Source organism: Falco naumanni, chromosome 4 (genome assembly GCF_017639655.2).
Source record: "Falco naumanni isolate bFalNau1 chromosome 4, bFalNau1.pat, whole genome shotgun sequence".
Classification (NCBI taxonomy): Eukaryota; Metazoa; Chordata; class Aves; order Falconiformes; family Falconidae; genus Falco; species Falco naumanni.
The window spans coordinates 100297995-100315889 of NC_054057.1; the positions used below are offsets into that span (position 1 = coordinate 100297995).

Sequence of the window (17895 nt, forward strand, 5' to 3'; positions counted from 1 at the left end):
TGACAGGTTGCAGTAGTTTTCCAGTCAAGACTCTGAAATGGTTATTCACACTTTTATCGCGGCAAGATTAGATTATTGTAATTCTTTATTGGCTGGCTTCCCAAAGCGGGCTCTGCACAAACTCCAGATGGTGTGAAATGTGGCCGGCAGGATTTGAGTTAAGAAGGGACAGTATCATCCATTCTGTTAGAACCTCTACCTTGGCAACTGGTTTGACAGAAAATTGATTTCAAAAGCATCCTTTTTCCCTCTGTGCCCAGCTGAGGTCAGGTCTCTGTCAGCAATCTTATGATTCGTTATGGTCCGGAGTATGTTACCCAGCCTTGCACTACCTGGTAAACAATTCTCCGAGGAGTGATTTCAAGGAGGTGCAGGTAGTTTAAACCTGATTTCCATCTGCGTGTTCTCCTCTAAAGCCTCTGCAAGAGCTGGGTGGGATACCACAATTACACCCTTTGCCAACATTAGATGAGTGTGCTGGAGAGCGACAGGCTCTCCTGCCCTCACTGCACCGAACCTGCAGCCTCCAGACCCCGCTCGCCAGCAGGGACTGCCACCAGGCACAAGGCACCAAACCACAGCCCTCCTCCGGCCACGGCTGGGGAGAAGCGGCCACGCCAGCCGCATCCCACAGAGGCAGCCATTTAAATGCAGCACATCCCTGAAGCTCTTCTGAATTGCGCGTGGCTCATCTCGTCCCTTCTAAACGCCTGCACGAGCCACCAGAGGGGACACCCGGGCAGCGGCCAGGCTCCCCGCTCCTGGTCCCAGCACTGCGGGGCCTCACTGGAAAACACAGACCGCTGGTACGTGTTCTCATGTGCCATCTTTCACTTGTGTAAACAGCGACTCCACAAACAATCGATAGGATAATAACTGGCTTCATACAGATCAGTACAAATAAAACCTTCCGGTGTTTTGGGCTTTTGCCTTTTTAGAACTTTCTTTTCCTGGAAAAGCACGGTACGAGAGGTGTATTCCTTCATATTTGATTTGGTTTTATACTGAGCCCAACAGTTAAAACCTTCCCTGATTTAGCTCACGGTGGCTAAATTCCTACAGGCCTTTCGTGCAGGAGAAAAGTCTTGGGCGGGCTGTAATTAGAGTCTCGTAACGAACAATCATTTGGCTTCTTTTTTTATTAACTGCTATTTACAAAGCAGTATGTGATTTGCCGCATAAGAGGGAGAAAGGCTGGGGACAGCTTTTGCTGCGCAGTGGAATGGCACGGCAAACACAGTGTGTTCTGAGCTGTTTACCTTCCCTGTCACTTCTGCAGGGAACCTGTGACCTGCCACTCATGGATGTGGACATAAAAGCTATGCTGTTTTGGTTGTTTTTTTTTTTTTTTTTTTTTTTTTGTTCATGTGAGACAGCTGACACAGACTGTTTGCTTTGGGAAAACAACCAAACCCTTTTGTTTTGCATGAAGGGGGTGAAAAAAAACCTGTATATAAAGAATTGCACTGACTCTGCAAACAGCTACTGCATAAGGAAGAGAGAGTGGCGGTCAGCTCTGGGGTCACGCTGATCGTCATTTTAAAACCTACAGTGCCACTGTCATTTCAGAAATTCAGAAGCCTGGGGAAGCTGTTGAAGACACCAAATATTTCCCCATATGGATAAAAAATACATTATTAAAAAAAAAAACAGCAGTGTGAGAGAACAGGCAAAGTCAGGGTGGTTTACCTGAAATCATGAGAATTTGGAGTTCAGATAAAATGAGATACAGGTTGGGCTCTGATCCTTGAGCTTAGCTGATCTGCACTTGTCATGGGACTGGGAAGTATACAGGGACCTTTTATATCACTTCTATACACGCACTATGTGGCAATGTCCTCAGGATTACTGCAGCTCTTCCAGGGTAGGAGTTACCATCATCTAAACCCAGTACTTCAATACAGACCTGCCTCAGGGCTGCCTTGAGCCCGATGCTGCCTATGAGAGGTGCTGACACACACCTGTCAATCGCAGGTATCTGTTCACCCCATTCCCAGCTTTCCCCAGACCAGGAGACCACTCAGCTGCTGCGTGAAGGTGCCAGCCCTTCTCCCGCTGGTGCTGAGGGTACAGCCTATAGCTTTAATCTGGAATGAAAATGCTACTAATGCTACAAAGGATCTTTTAATTTCCCAACGTCTCATTCTGAAGACAAATTTTATCAGTGTTTGTTCAGCTGAAACACTTCACTAGTAGGTGGGCTTGAGGTGTCTGAATATAGGCGTCTAGAGGTATTTTAAAAGCTTGTGATCAGCTACGGTACCTGCAGGGCTGGCAGGTAAAACATAGGACTTACAGGAGACCCACGTGCTCTTTTAGAGACAGATGGAGCTAATGTGGGACACGTGGAGGCACTGTAGTGTATCACAGCATCTTGTATCGTGCCAGATGCGTATGGGTAGGCAACTCAACTGCCTCCTATGTGAATCAACCAGACGTTTGCAGAGAATCTGCTTCCAGCTTCTTTTGCTACTGAGAACTGAGCCACAAATGCATTTCAGAAAACTGTCCAACAGGAGTGCTGGGAAAGGTAATCCCTGCTTATTTTATGTAGAAAATCACAGACAGCCTACTTGTACCTCTGCACATGGGCCTTATTCTAGTGGGAGGTCACTAGAAAGGTCCCCATGACTCCAGCCACCGTGGCCTTGAGCAGCTGAGCAACGTCAGCCATGACCTGCTCAAGTCTCCATGCACCCCCAACATCATCCATTCAGCCCATGCATATGGCAGTGATAAGCATCTGATGGGCCACATGACAGACTAGAGAATCGGACAGCAAACCTCACCCCACTGTGTGTCACACAGCCCACCAGCCCTAACACACGCCATTGCAAGCCAAGTTCTTTACTTGATGAAAGGAAGGCTCTCTTAATCAGATAAACAGCATAGTAAGTGCTGTGGCCCTCAGCTGTGAACATTAGTGCTCAATGTGCCAGGTGGCTTAAGCTGCAAGCATGTCATCTCCTGTGCTGTGTAGCCTTCAGGCATGCTTCCATGTTCTTAATTCTCCTGATGAATTTGGAGACATTTGTTTCCAAAGACCAAGTTTTCCAGCAATTCGTAACATAAAATATCACACATTACGAACTCTATCTGCCCAACTACAGCCAAGACTGACAATGCTTAGATATCCCTGTAAAGCCACTTTTGAAAGGCTGGGGAAAAGCACGATAAAAAACTGCATGCCATACTGCTTATATACCACCACTGTGACCACCAGTATAAATGACTAGACAAACCTCAGGTTATTTGCAAACCGAGCTGAAGAGCAAGTAGAAAAATAGATAGATTATAAGCATTCATACAGAACCTTTAATTAGAGAGAAGAACATGGCTGGCTGCGTAGGAACGTCATATCTTCACATGGTGCAAACCAACGCAGCTCCATTATGGAATGACACCAGTTTGTGCCAATGACGCTTTGGTCCAGGTATGTATACAAGGATGTCTGCCTTTACCATGGAAACACAACACCTAAGCGAGGGACCACACCAGCAGCTTAACAGCAACTGTATTAATACTTGACAGGGCAGGAAAGAAAAATGAAAACAATTGCTCTAATTGAAACTACGGGGGGTGTGTAAGTAGGGCAGAATGCACAGTAATTACCTGATTTGGAGTAGAGCCAGAACACCAACGCTAACGCTCCTGCTCTATGGGACTGCGAAGGAGCCTAAGCAAACAGGATTTTGGTTTCCCATCTTTGGCTAAAATGGTTCTTTACACAGAAACGGAGAACTGTGTAAAAAGACATGGTGCGTACCCGAGTCTGAGGAATGGAGCGGGGCTGCAAGCTGAGGATCTGAGTTCCCACCCAGACTTGTACCAAACAGCAAATTGATGCGGTGGTCCCTGGGAGAGATGCTTCTTGCCTGGGCAGTGCATCTGCGCATGGGCACAGCCTCGTCCAGCTACGGACATGAAACGCCAGGTTACTGCAAATGAAATCAAGGCTCTGTTCACATGGGTGTTATCATGAGCCTTTTGGGTGTCCTCAGGCTGGAGGTGCTCCCAGCTCCCTCTCCCACCGCTCCACAGCAACCACCTCCACCTCGCTCCCTTCCCTGCAGTCCACTTGCCACGTGCCCACCCCCGATACCTTCCCCAAAGCCATCGCCAGCAGCCCCCGCACCCTGGTTCTCACTCCCCACCGCATTCTCTCCACACCGGCCGCAGAGAGAGGCAAACCTGCACTGAAAGCTGTCCAGGGACCAGTTCCTACAAAGATCACTTCCCACACTGCCGTGGATTCCCAGACGTGGGGCACATAAGGAGCACGAAGACAACAGTTAACAGCAAAATGAGGCTCCACTGGTAGCACGGCGCCGGGGGATAACCTGGCCCAGTGTGACCCAAGAGTCCACTCCAAGTATCAGCTGAGAACCAGCTACAGTGTCTACGGGAAAGCTAGATGAAGTCCAGGGGGAACGGAACTCCTTTCCTGAGGAAAAGCTGCTGGGCAATGGCTTACCCAGCAATCTCCAGTTGTGGGCCAACAAGCATGTCTTAGTCATACAACTGAGGAACAACTTCAGGCATCTGCCCCATCATCAGTCGTTGCTTCACGACCGTGCCAGCCCTGCCAGCAAGTCGTAACCGCAGCCAGCTGCCGAGCCGGCGTGACAGAGCTGCAAGTCCTGCACGCTACCAACACCCACGTCTGAACCTGTGACCCACAGGTTCTGCAGACCATCACAAATCCCCCGAGACATACAGTTCCCCACGGCCTCGCAGGTTGTTTTTAGTTAGACAAATTCAAATGGCTGCCACAAAAGCTTAATCTCTTTCCAGCCACACTCATGCTGAGTGTCAATAGGAAAAAGTCTCATGAATACGCTTGATAATTACAGAGCTGTGGCTGTAGCAAAGAACAAAGTATAATGCAGGCTTGAATACTCAGGAAATTGACTGCTGATATGTTTCCATTCATTGTTTTGTTCTCTGTTCTCAGTGTTATATTAAAATCTCCTACTAAGAATGAGCTTTCTTGTTTAATGGAACTTGTCAGTTAGAGGAAATCTGCTTGAGCTGTTTGATCTATTCTTTAAAATAATATTAATTGCAAATTTAGCACAAGTCCCTATCTTAGTTAGCAAATCAGTGGAAAACTGAAGCTGATATTTTTCAAACTTTTTTCGTTACCCACCAAAACCCATGGCCCATCACTTTCTAACTCGAAGGCATTCAGCATCCCTTTGCTCCAACTATTCAGTCCTGGCTGTTCATTAGATATGTTGATTGATCATACCAAGTCACCTGATGCTGTTTTCCTGACTCTGTTAGTGAAAAGTGATCGTACTGAATAGGAAACAGTAAACACGGTGTGAATCTCTGGTCATGAGAAAATTCATGAAACTTTGCAGTTTGTGAGCATTTTCACAAAATCCTGACAACCTTATCAACTTAGTCAAGTGTGACCTCACATCTATAGGAAATCACAGTCAGTGCTTCTGTCTGCCTCTGCATTAATGGAACTAGCTGTCTATTTTGATTCCACGTGACTTGTAATTAAATACTGAATTTGCATGTTTGCTATTCATCCCGATTCCCAGCATGTGCACTCACAATAACAAATCTTAACTTCAGGCTCTGAAGCTGATGTACAGCTGAGTCTGGATTTCCGAAGTCCCACAGTTCAATGATATTTACATCTGGAGGTTTCATTTGGTTTCTTGCAGGCATAAAAGAACCATTTACAAAAATCAGATGCAGTGGCCAGTTTAGACTCTGTGTAAGTCTGTAAGATTATTTCAATTTGCTGGTTCTGAACCTTCAGCAAAAATCTGCAAAAATAGGTTGCATTGGGTGGCTCACAGAAACAGTATTTCTTTTGTCAATGTCTTCCTGCTTCCAATTATATCAGAATGACCAAAGAAAGGGGAAACAGCTGATTCCGGGGTTCATATAATTAGACATAATACACTCTATCATCCTCAGTACTCGATGTTTTTCTTCAGGCAATCTCAAAGACTTTCAGAAGCGTTCAGAAACCACTGTTCATGTTGGCATGATCACAAGTGCTGTCGCTTTTAGGCATTTGACGTAACAGACTGAGAAGTGGTGGCATCAGCCCCCTCCTCAAGAGGCAGCAGCAGCCGCTCTGCACGCAGACCCCCAGTACCTTCCCCTCCCCTCCATTGTAAAGACGCCGGCAGGTACCAGGAGATGCCTCCCTTGCCTGGTGACAGCAGCTTTGATTATACTTGGGCTCATCCACATAATTCGCTTCACTTAGGGCTTGCTAAAAACATCGCCTCGGTGCTGCACAGCTCTGCCAGCCCTGCGGCACTGCCGGCACGGGGCAGGGGCAGCAAGGTGGCCCCGCAGAGGTGCCTTCGCGATGGGCTGTGCCTCTGCCACCGTCATGCTGTCGGGGGAGCCTGAGCTCCCTGCCTACGTACCGCTTCTGGATATGTAGCGTCCTCCTCCGCCCCATCTCCCTGCTCCTGACTAACTCAGGCAGCTCCAGTCATAGGGAATTCCTCTAAAATAAAATCCCTTCTCCGCCCCCCCTCCCGATCCCTTCTAAAAACAAAGGCAGAATTGTTCAAAACAACCCAGGGGAAGAAATCCAAATAGGAGGTGACCTCCTTCCAGCCCTCGGTGCTGGGGGCCGAGGTGTGTGTGTCCGTACCGCCTCCCCAGGCTCCCAGGGTCATTCCAGCACCTTTGCCTCATTCCCTCCTGGAGCGCCGCCCTCCCGCGCTGCCTCCCACGCGGCTCGTGTTTTCCTGCAGCCCATGAAGAGCTCTCTGTTCCCCCGCATGAGTCATGCCCACAGGCTGCGGGCCAGCGACATCAGCCCCTCGCAGCCCGCAGGGGCCGAGCACGCCGCCTGCCCCTCGCCGCTTCTTTGGAGCTTTGTGCCGCGTGTAACGGCCAGGACTGTTGGTCTGGGAGGGTGAGGAGCTGCGAGCGCGGTGGGACGAGGCTGATGGCTTCAGCAGGCCTGCTGTGGGGGATGCCATCCAGCGAGCTGGAGGAGGAGCAGCCGTGGCAGTCCCGTTTTTCACGCCTGCTAGCAGGCAAACCCTCGCCCGGCATCCCGGAGCGGTGCCGCACGCTGACGCCTTGCCAGCTGTCACTACCTGCGCCAGCCGCCCTGGGACACCAGCACATGCTGCAAACACCTCTTTATTTGACGGTGTTGGCACTTCATCTGAGACTAGCACAGAGAGGGTACGGCTGGTTTGCAAGACTGCTTTAAGACTACAGTAAGAGTTCTTTATGAGCTTAAAATTACCGTTTTGCAATACTGGCAAACATTCCCTTTTCCAGGAAAGCTGCTTTGTAGTACAGCAGGGAAGTTACCCCTCCAGTGTTGCAAGCTACGCCAGCAGCAGTGCAGTCCTGTAGCTCTGACCTGAGGCTGCTGCAGGTATTTTGGTCAAGGGATTGAATGACTTTATGACCTTGATGGATGCACAGTCAGCTCAAGAGCGCTCAGCTGTGCAAACAAAATGTTGCCACCTCAGTGATAAGAGGGGAGGGTGCCCATGCCAGGGCAGAGGAGGGGAGACGGAAGGATGCAGCAGATAACGATGACCTGGGGAGACTGCTCCAGCCCCAGGCTTGCCGTTTTGGGGAGATAGGCACCCCACGTGCTTCAAGCCAGACCGCTTCCCTCTGTCTCAGGAGCAGCCAGCCTGGTTTGCCAGGGCTTCGCTATAAGCAAAGTGTGTAATGAAGCATTTTTCTACACATTTGCTTCTGCTAATGTTGCTACAGGTTAAAGCTGTCCCAGAGTGGTTTCCTCACCTATGGACTTCAACTACAGCAGCAAAGCCCTCTCCCTGTCTAGTGGGGAAGGGTGCCAGGTAAGCTTCCTCATTCTAACATTGCTCTTAAATGTCACTAAGGCGATTACACATGGGCACAAACCAGACTTCTCAGTTCCAGTGCAAGGAGAGTTCTGCTTTTGCTCTGAATCATTGATCTGAGCTCACTATTTTGGCCCTGTTTGAGTGTCAGATGACAACTCTGACCTGTAGTTTCGCCGTAGATTTGACTGAACCGCCATGAAAAGGTCAACTACGTTTATGAGATTGCAGCGCAAGAGATGGGAAACACCCAATGACTGCTACTGCTTTCTGAGGCCTTTTTTGTCCATCAGACTTCAGCATCCTGAACCCAAATCCTTCCCCCAGTTTGTCCTCCAGCCCTGGCTACATGGTCTGTAGACAAATAACAGCCCCGCTTTTTTATTTCCTTCTGGAGGCACAGCGGCTGTTCTGTTTTGCTGCTGAATGAAGCAATGTTTTACCGGCTATGGTTTACTGATTTGCAGATTTTGGTGGCGACGCTGTCACAGAGTTCCCACCATCAGCCCCTGCCAGCATCTCCCCCCACCACAGAACACTCGGACCTTTCAGCTGGGCCAGTGCAGTTCTTCCCGGGGGCCATGCTGATTAGGAAACTGATCTGGTTGAAATAAATTGCAAAAACAAAAAAAACACACAAAAAAGAAGACAAAATCCTTCCTATTTAACAGGATGTTCTGCTCATGGTCTTTAACCCCCATCAGCTCCTGATGCGGCTCACTGCAGAGTCACACAAAGAGTTATTTGGCACAACTGGGAGACAGCTGAGCTGGAGCAAAACGGTGGGAAAACAAGTCTGGAATAGAAGCACCTCAAGGTAATATTACCACTAAAGCTTCCTTGTCCTCAAACCATGGCCAGGGTTTCTTATCTTGGACTGACATTATCCACGAGATCACCATAACTTTCCAGTAAACAGCCAATTCATTTCACAATTTATACATAATTACACACCCCTCACATACCAGAGAATTAGCTCTACAGGCTCCTTTAGGGCCTTAAAAGGATCACTTAGGCTTCAGTTTTCATTTTTAAATGAATACAAGCATTCAGCTGAGCTGTAAACTATTAAAGCAAGACACCACTTCAGTGATAAACAAAATATTTTCCTAATAATTCACTTAATTGTCCCATTCATGGACCTATGCCTTTGGAATGAGACGTGTTTTGTGATTCCAAATAACACAAATAATAACAACAGCACATTCCATTTTACTGAACGAAACAGTGATATACCGAAAGGCTCGTGATACATTATCATCGGCTGTGCAGGATGTGGGTGGGAAGCAGGAGGCTGCAAGAAGAGACAGATAGAAGGGCTCCTACATGCGACTTTTTCCTCTACACTGCTATTTGCCTTTTGCTCAAGAAGTGCAGCAAATACATTAACACCCGCATGAAAAATGAGCTGAGGTAATTCCATCTATGAGCATGTGATCGGTCCCACTGCCACAAATGTTTTCCCTCTAGGTCTGTATCTGACATAGACTGACTCACGCTGCAGCCGTGTACGTCACTACTACCCGGCAGCATCAGGCTATCATTTGTTTCCTTTTGGAACGGGATGTTCTATAATAGCTCCAACTCCCACTCGACAGTTTATGAAATTGCAGTTCTTCCATACACCTCCTTTTGTTCCTGAGCAGCAAGGAGTTTTCAGTTTGTTTCTAAGGTGCTAAAACAGGAGTGCGGAGTGGCCTGAGCTCAGGGATGCCTCACCCGAAACCTGACAGGATGTGTCTTTTAATAGGCTGAAGGTGTGATGGTTCCCAGTGTGCTGTAGAGTTTGTTCTTCAGGGAGACAAACGAGGGGACAGCGCAGAACTGTTGCTTCTAGGGTTGCTGCTTGAAGTACAGCCCCACGTCTCATTCACAGGGCTCCTTCTCCCGCAGCCAGGGAGACGCTGTCACATAAATGGAAGGTGAAGCTCTGGACGTGCTGATGGAGCCGTCAAAGCAGACCCAGCTCTGCTTCAGAGTGCCTCACCACGATGCTCAAATAGGCAACACTTGCTTTTCAACACTGGCCAGTTTGATCTCTGCTCCTAAAACGCTAATCTACATCTGTGTCTTAGTCTGGGTCAGCTGTGTGCTTCCAGTGTGAATCCCTGACTTACTGTGGTTCGGTTCATACCGTGGCACAATTTCAGAGCTCAGTCTACAGGACTAAGCTAGTGCCATACTCAGGGTAAAAACCCTGAGCGTCAATAGCATAGACATGGAGTTCTCAGCACCAACTGGTTTGTTGTGGTTTGGTGCTCCTGTTAGACCAAACTACCTGCTACTACTGCTTGCTACTAGCCTTTTAAAGCCAAAAGTCCTGGAGTTGTTGGACCCCAGCACACAATCGTAAAAGGAGGAACTGATGTGGTTCTAGGGGTGCAGTGGAAGAGAGGAGGCTGCAGTCCCCTGGAGATTCCTGCTCGTGTAAAGACCAAGTTCATCAGGATATGCCCGTAAAGCTGCCAAGTTTCCTGCTGGGAACATCTTCACAGGCAGCTGATACAAAAGGACAGAACGAAGGAAGCAGAGAGCCAAAGAATGAAAGGATGCAAAAGATGATGGCATTTCTCCTGCTTACTTTTGGGATGCTGCTATGATTTAAAGCAGGCTAACATGGATTTCTCTTCATACTGGGTGCACAGTAAAATGGATGCATCGCTATGCAGAATCCAGTGTCTCCTGCTCCAAGTGCTGCTCCCCTGTTTATCAAAGAGCTATAACCAAAGGGAGATCTTCTATTACTTCCTAAGGGTGCAGCCATTCTTAATGAGGAGGTCAGTGCCAACTTCAAGCATGATAAAATGAGTATTCCTATCATTCCTCAGGAAAAATATTATCACTTACTACCTGTCACTGGGAATAAAATGGGAAGCTTAAAGATGATCTGGAATTAATTTGGAAAAGCAAATCTTATATTTGCAAATTGCGCATAACCTTTTTCTGAGAAACAGAAAAGTCCCTGAGGCTAGTGCCTGCAAGAGGATGCCCTAAGAGACTCTGAAGATGTTTATTCTGACCTCCTGGACCTTTGTCCAATGTACATTCATCGGGGTTAAATAAATAAGCATTAACAAACCCAAAGCTCCAGACCTTCCGATGTCCTGCATTGAGCCAAGACATTAAGTGAAGAGGCTTAAGTCACATTTATATTTCCTTTGACCTACAGATTGAGCCCAGGTCAGTCCACCCCAATTGCTGTGTGAAAAGACCTTTATGGCTGCACTACCTTGCATTCAGCTGCCCGAGAAATCTTTAGAAACCACTGTAAAGGCAGCTCATCACAGCCTGGCATTCCCTGCTCACTGCAGCCACCTCCACACGCAGCACAGGCTGGGGAGGGCAATCAGCACCCCAGCCCTGACTTCAGTTTCACAACAGCCCCCAGAAACCCTCCTGGCAGTGTCTGGCCAGCTTCAGGCAACGCTGCACTGCAGGGATAACATTTGCTTAGGCTCTCTGTGCCGGCCCTCAAGCTTTGGCAGCCGTCAGGATAAAAGACAATCTATAAATGCAAGTCATTATAATCTTACAGATATCACCTATAACTTTACCTGGACTTACCTGGGTTGGAGGGCAGTGTTTCTCTTGACATTCAAAACGAACGCGTGCACTAAAGAATACGAGGCTTCTCGTACACAGGGTATTGTTCTGGATTTCGTATTTCTTCGGGGTTGTCTTGGCAACGAAGAGGGTTTGCCGCTAGAGGTGTGTGAAACACTGGGCAACAAAAAGCAAAATGACTCCCACTTGTTTCATTCCATCACCCAGTTAAACCAGACTCATTTTCAACCTGCCGGGATACTGTTAGTGTGCTGTGTGTCGGGAGGGACAGCACTAACCAGCACAGACACCTCTGTCCCCCCCCAGCACTGTGGTTTTGAAAATTGAAAAAAAATGACATTTTTCATTGGAAATGGTGTCTATCCAGAAATCCTTACAAGCTCTGTTCCCTTTCTCCCTTCAACCACCTCCTTCAGGAGTAGTTCCCTGGAAGGCAATGAAACTGGTTATGGATGTTTTTAAGCAAAATTTGTTTTGTTTTGGATTTTTTTTAGTTTCAGTTACAGAAATTTTAAGTGATTTAAGTGAAGTCAATAGGTTTACTGTGGACTGATACCAATATAACCAAGTTTGCCAATTTTCCCCAATCTAAACGAGTCTTTCCTTCTGAAGAGAAGAGATGCTGGAGAGCTAATGCTACCCCTGGCTAGCACGCCAGTGGAAATGCCTGATGTGCCTATCTGGCTCAGCTTCTTCCATGGACAACAGACCATTATTCGCCATGGATGAGGTCCAGGAATTATTCTGGAAAGTTTTTAAAGCATCTTTGGAGGCAGTTTCACATTGCTTATTAATGTTATTTGCCTTTGTTTTTACTTACTGAAGGCATAAAAAAAAAATTAACCCAAACAGCTGTTCAGATTCCTCTATTTTTATACAGCAAAAGGAAAAAAAAAATCTGAACAGCTGTGTCAGTAACACACTAACCAGGTGGCCTCCCTAAGGCAAAGTTTGTATGAAATCTGTAAGATAATGTTTTTATTATCTGAGTTATTGTATTTCTTTTTTATTACTTTTCTCTTGTGAATTCTTAAAGTGGTATTGGCCACTTGTTTCTTATCTTCATCCTCTTCCCTCAGTGTTTGAGCTGCACCACTACTCAACACAGAAATTATGGCGAATCAGCCATCAGGGGTGAAAATCACCCTTTTCAGCACAATCTTCCTGAATCTATTTTGAAGACTTGAATGAGATTTAAGGCTGGGTAAGAAGCAGTTTTACAAATCTGGCCTTTCTATGGGAGGAAATTCAGGCCATGGCACTGAACATCTACCTAGGAATGTGCAAGGGCTGCCCATGAAATGCTGGCAGAGGGAATTTGTTTTCCATGTTGTATAACTTAAGTCACCTGAGATGCACAGTTTTGTTCCAGTTCCTTGACAAGGTAGCTGGATCATCCTCAAGCAGAGTCTAATGACTCACGATTACACAATAGGCTGAAAGAACAGTTGTTTTGTACTCCAGTGTGTGAAACACTGGGGATTTGTAAGCTGTTAGCCAAATTCTCAGCTGAGCGGCGCTGAAATCTATATAGCCAGATGGATTTACACCACAGTTGCCCCACTGCTGTCATCTCAGAGCATATCCCTACTTACACAGGCTCACGAAGAACTTCCCTTACTGAGGTTTTGAATTCCTCAAGCAGCTTCCCATCTTGCATGGAGCAAGCTTTAGCCTTCAAAGCTCTGATGCTCTTGCTAGCACAGCCTTGCCATGAGAGGCTCCCAGCCACCTGCTCCAGGGCACCACACTCCATCCGTGCTCCATCACACCATGGTCCAACCCTAAGCCTTGCCCAGCCACCCAGGGCTTATCTGCTAAGTCCCTTCCATAGAAACCCTCCTAAGAGTCTGCTTCCATTGCTGTAAGAGAGTGCTGATTTATGGGTATGTTTTCCATACTGTTTATTGACATTTTTTCCCTGACTTCTGTCCTTGGTTATCAACTCTGTAGAACAAAGCGAAAGCACTGAAGTGTCTGAAAATCACCAGCCGCATTGCAGGTGTTAAAGCAAATTATATTCATAATAAGAACAGCAATGATAATTGTAGTAATAATTGAATCATTTGTTGCTGTTATTATTCTTTCTCCTATTCCTACAATATTTGACAAATACAGTCTCTAAACAGTTCCTGAGCCTGAAGAAACATTTTCAGGTGACACAGAGTGCAAAGAAAAGAGAAAACCATTTGATATTATTACAAACATATATAACTAGTATTGTACATATTATTATACAGTGATTTTATATTATTTTCCTGAACTTTCTAATTTTAAAGTTGCTTTTCAACTTATAACAGTAGCTAAATACCTGACATTTGTTTATATACCAGTAGAATTTTTTCTTCCTTTTTTTTTTTTTTTAAAAAAAAAGAAAATATGCAAAAAAGTCTGTACATGAGAAGGACCATCTTCCAGGGGAAACACAGCAGAACCATCACAGTCTAAAAGAGAATTTCATTCTCCTCTAAATCATTCCCTTTTGTATGTTTTCTTCATATGTAGTAGTTGGATGTGATTCCCTCTGTATGTACTAAGCCTGTGTTATTACAATTCCAGTATGATATATGTTTATTTTGAGTCTAACAAGATAATGAATCAGAAAATAGCATTGCACTTTATATTATTTATTTATTTATTGTCTTAGGATGAAATTTACCTGGGTCCAGAGAAAAAAATTAGGCTGTTACAGCCCTTTGTTTCATAGAAGTTATTTTCCTCTCAATGCCTATGCCCTGTGGACAGAAATTTATGTCACTGGTAGTGAATGAGAATTCTCCCATTCTCTCACTGCCTCTAGGTATGATTTCTATACCTTTCCTCATGCTTCCAATTTTGTATCCATTACTTGAATACTTGAAAACATGAAATATAATACCAACAATCACAAATCGATAAAGTCAGTAGTGTGTAGGGAATATTTTTTGTTCCTATTCAATCCTCTTGTAATTAAAGAAATCCTACTCAGTGATTTCATATCTTCTGTGACATTAACATACATCTGATCTTAACCTTTCAGTTGAATTTTAGGGGCTGGTCGGCCATTAGGAAGGACTATTTCGCAGACAATTTCTGGGATGCAGATTTGTAAGATCTCAGTTCTTCTCTGAAGTATGTCGCACACCAAGCAATGAAAGACGACTTTAAATGGAATGTGTACTAATAAGTGTAAGTATCAGTGTGGAAAATTACATCACAGAATATAACAGCTCAATGTATTTAATAATACAACAGTAATTATCTTCAATAATACTAAAAATACAGTGAAAAACATTAAGAAACCTTTGTGTCCAAACACATTCTGATTGCTGTATTAGATAACTTTGCAAGAACTTAAGTCTTAAAGACTTGGAGTCTTTGTGAGATTAGATAGTATTCGTACACACAAAAGGCAGGAGAGAAGTTAAATGAACAAATGGCAAGTTTATCTCATATATGAGAGTTATAAAATCATTAAACAAGTAAAAGTTTATTCAGTTAACTGGCGAAGGCCCAGCAAGGATTTCACAACACTATCAGCAGAGTGTTGAAATATTTAAAAAAAAACAACCCAGCAACCAAATGCTCAGTTTCAGAGAAGCACTCTCATTTAAGAAACACTCTCTTAAGTATTTCTTAGATAAGGAACTGTTTATCAGCACATGTGTATGTTCTTCCTGGAATCAAGGTCCATGCAAGATTTTTCCACATACACCAACATTCTCTCCATGTTTTGTGACTTCTCCTTACAGAAGCACTAGGAACCCAGGAAAAGTGGAAGTAACAAACATATACAGTCATGAAGAGATATGACATATAAATATCAGTTATATTTACTTAGTGATTTGAGCTAAGATAGAGAGCATCAGAGTGTAATGAGTTAACCAACAGTAACTTCTGTCACTTTTCCTTGTGCACAGGGAAAAGAATCTCTTAAGAATGTGGATGGATAGGAATATGTCAAAGCAGGAGCACAGCGAAAGGTAGCTCATGCAACTGCTGATACAGTAGAAAATTGGAAAGCTCTGAAATGAAACAAATAAAATTGAGGGGTAACCTATATAAAAACAATGAAAGATGTGCTCTGGACATCCAGTAAAACCCCGATGTAATTGTATTGATCACGTGGCATCCTTTGAAACAGAATGTTTCTAAATTTCTGCTCCATGATGTATCTTTTCTTAGGAATAGTCTGGCTATCTAGAAAATATTTCATCCTACCTTCCAGCACACACAGGAGTTTAAAAACAATGTAAATGTAAATACTTGCTGATGCCAAACTTCATTTGCCAAGAAGAAATGAAGCATTTTGTATCAGGATTACATTATAACCAAGATTAATTTTTGTATTGTCTCTGGCAATTCTTTAACAAGAATACCTCCTGATGAAACACAACACGTAACTTACAAGTTCCGTACATTCAGGGAAACCTCTCTCAACAGCTGACTGACAAACATTCATACAAAACAAGCTGTACTGTAACCTGCTTTTAATTTAACTGCCAGATACCACAGAGGTAATGTCTTGGGAGATGGCACCAGGTTTTTGAAGGAGCTACCCTTCTTCACCCTGAGTGATAAAGATCTTATGGAAGCCAGAAGTATTCAACAAAACCAGTCGATGAATATACCCCAAATTCTCTTAGGAGAAGGGAAACATCTCACCATCGTAATGTAAAGCAACCATCATCCAGCAAGCACCAGGCCAAGCCTTAAAGTGGTATATCACAGCATGAATTATATTGTCACGTCGCTTGGTGCAATTGCACAGATTGACTGATCACAAACTTGCCTGCACCTTCTGTATCCAGGTCTGCTCTGTTGTTTAGTGAAAGCAACCAACCTCCATAGAAAAGCAGCCACTTTATATAGCTACATTTGTATATGTAGATTCATCAATATTCAAAACCATCTACTATAAATGCAAAGATTGGTTCTGGGAACAAAACAGGCATCATCAAAACACAAACCTAAGAAGAAATACAAGGGAATAGAAGAAAAGAAAGGACAGCTGACAAGTAGTAAAGAAACAGTGAGAAAATATTTGTGAATATGTTGGATTATTATGAAACAGATCTTCCCTTGCATCCAGTTTTAGTTACTTTTGAGAATAGCCGTGTGACTAAAAATTTGCTTGCGGCTGTCATTCTCAAGACATACCATGTGCAAGATTCAGTCCTTGAAAGGAAATGAGCAGGAGTATTGTGCACTGTTTGAGTCTTGTTGACTTCTACCATGGCAAAACTTTTTGATTAGAAGTAAATTTTCCTGACTTTGCATAATGCAGCAGACTCTCCTTCCAACAACAAATGATACTGGGTCAAATGTAGTTTATAAGGCATAAGTCATTAAGCATGTCTGAGCTGACCAATCATGCCATGCAAACATGGATTCATCATCACTAAGTGATGTCAAAAAAACCCCCACATCAAGAAAACCAAAAGCTTAACATTTGGAACAGCACAGAGACTAAAAATCTTCAGTTTCTACACAAGCCATTCGTCCAAACAAAAAACTCTAAACTTGACAAGGAAATTCTGTTGCTAAAAAGTTACATGCTCTGTTATACAATTACATTGCTGGTGTTCCCCTACTCCTCCTGAGTTTCTATCTAGGAAATATTTCCAGAACTTGCTGGTTCAGTTACCTCTTTCAGAGTCTTGGCATTCAGAGGTTCCAGCAACAAAGCCTTATTATTATAAATACTTCAGCTATAACATTTCTGAGGAAATTAGACTGAGTATCATAATCTCCTGCTGACTCTCACCTAGCAATTTTAAATCCTCTAGTGTGGGAGAAGACTCTGAGGTCAAAACACTAATTTTGTTATTTCATTAAAAGCAAAAGAGGAAAATGAGGATAAAAATTCCAAACCCTGGGAAGGGTAGTCAGGAAACAGCAAGACAAGAGAAGATGAAAACCAGCATTACATCGATGACTCTGGAAAATCCCAAGTCGAAGTACATCACAAATTTTGTTTTGGTACAAAAAGATTATAAACAGTACACTTGGATTGCACAGACTTTTTTTTTTTTAAGTTCTTTTAACCTTTCTCATTCATCCTTGTACTTGAATAACGGCTCATCTTGAGCTTACAGTCATGCAAATTCTCCTCACTCACAGGTAAAGTTACATTCCCTTCCAGAAGATTACTTTTTTGAGTACTGACATCAGCCTTGAATGTCATCTTCTGGCCTTTAAACTTGTCACATAATATCTAGTATTTAGATATTAGCAGGTATCTAGAAATGAGCAGCTTTGACATGACCAAGGGATTTCATCACCTCACAGAAGTACATGAAATGAATCAGCAGGACCATGAAAGATGCTTTGTCGCTCTGTCTTGTACTCAGTGTTGCTTTACAGAATGACAAAATATCAAAGATAATGTCCAGCTTCTGGAACAAGCAAATCACAGACTAACTAAAACAGAACATTAAAGCCAAAAGTAATTTTCCCTGCCCGCCCCAGAGAACTGTAACAAACCCTATAGAAAAGGCTGAATGAAATCTTGCCGAGTCCTGCATGA

The 17895-nt window shown here is 44.3% G+C and overlaps 1 protein-coding gene across 3 annotated transcripts in view; it reads right to left on the reverse strand.

The window, feature by feature from the left end:
- The window catches only part of SLC6A6 (solute carrier family 6 member 6), a 121246-nt gene that overhangs the window by 83489 nt on the left and 19862 nt on the right, over positions 1-17895 (reverse strand). For 2 of the 3 annotated variants that reach the window (XM_040593462.1, XM_040593456.1), the window contains exons 2-3: positions 14047-14122; positions 11388-11543 (exon numbers count right to left, since the gene is read on the reverse strand). The exons of the other annotated variant lie outside the window; for it this stretch is intronic. Coding sequence is in view for 1 of the 2 variants with exons in the window: in XM_040593456.1 (XP_040449390.1) it covers positions 11388-11418 (31 nt within the window). In the remaining variant the exon portion in view is untranslated. The remainder of the gene's footprint in view (positions 1-11387; positions 11544-14046; positions 14123-17895) is intronic. 3 annotated transcript variants of the gene reach the window in all.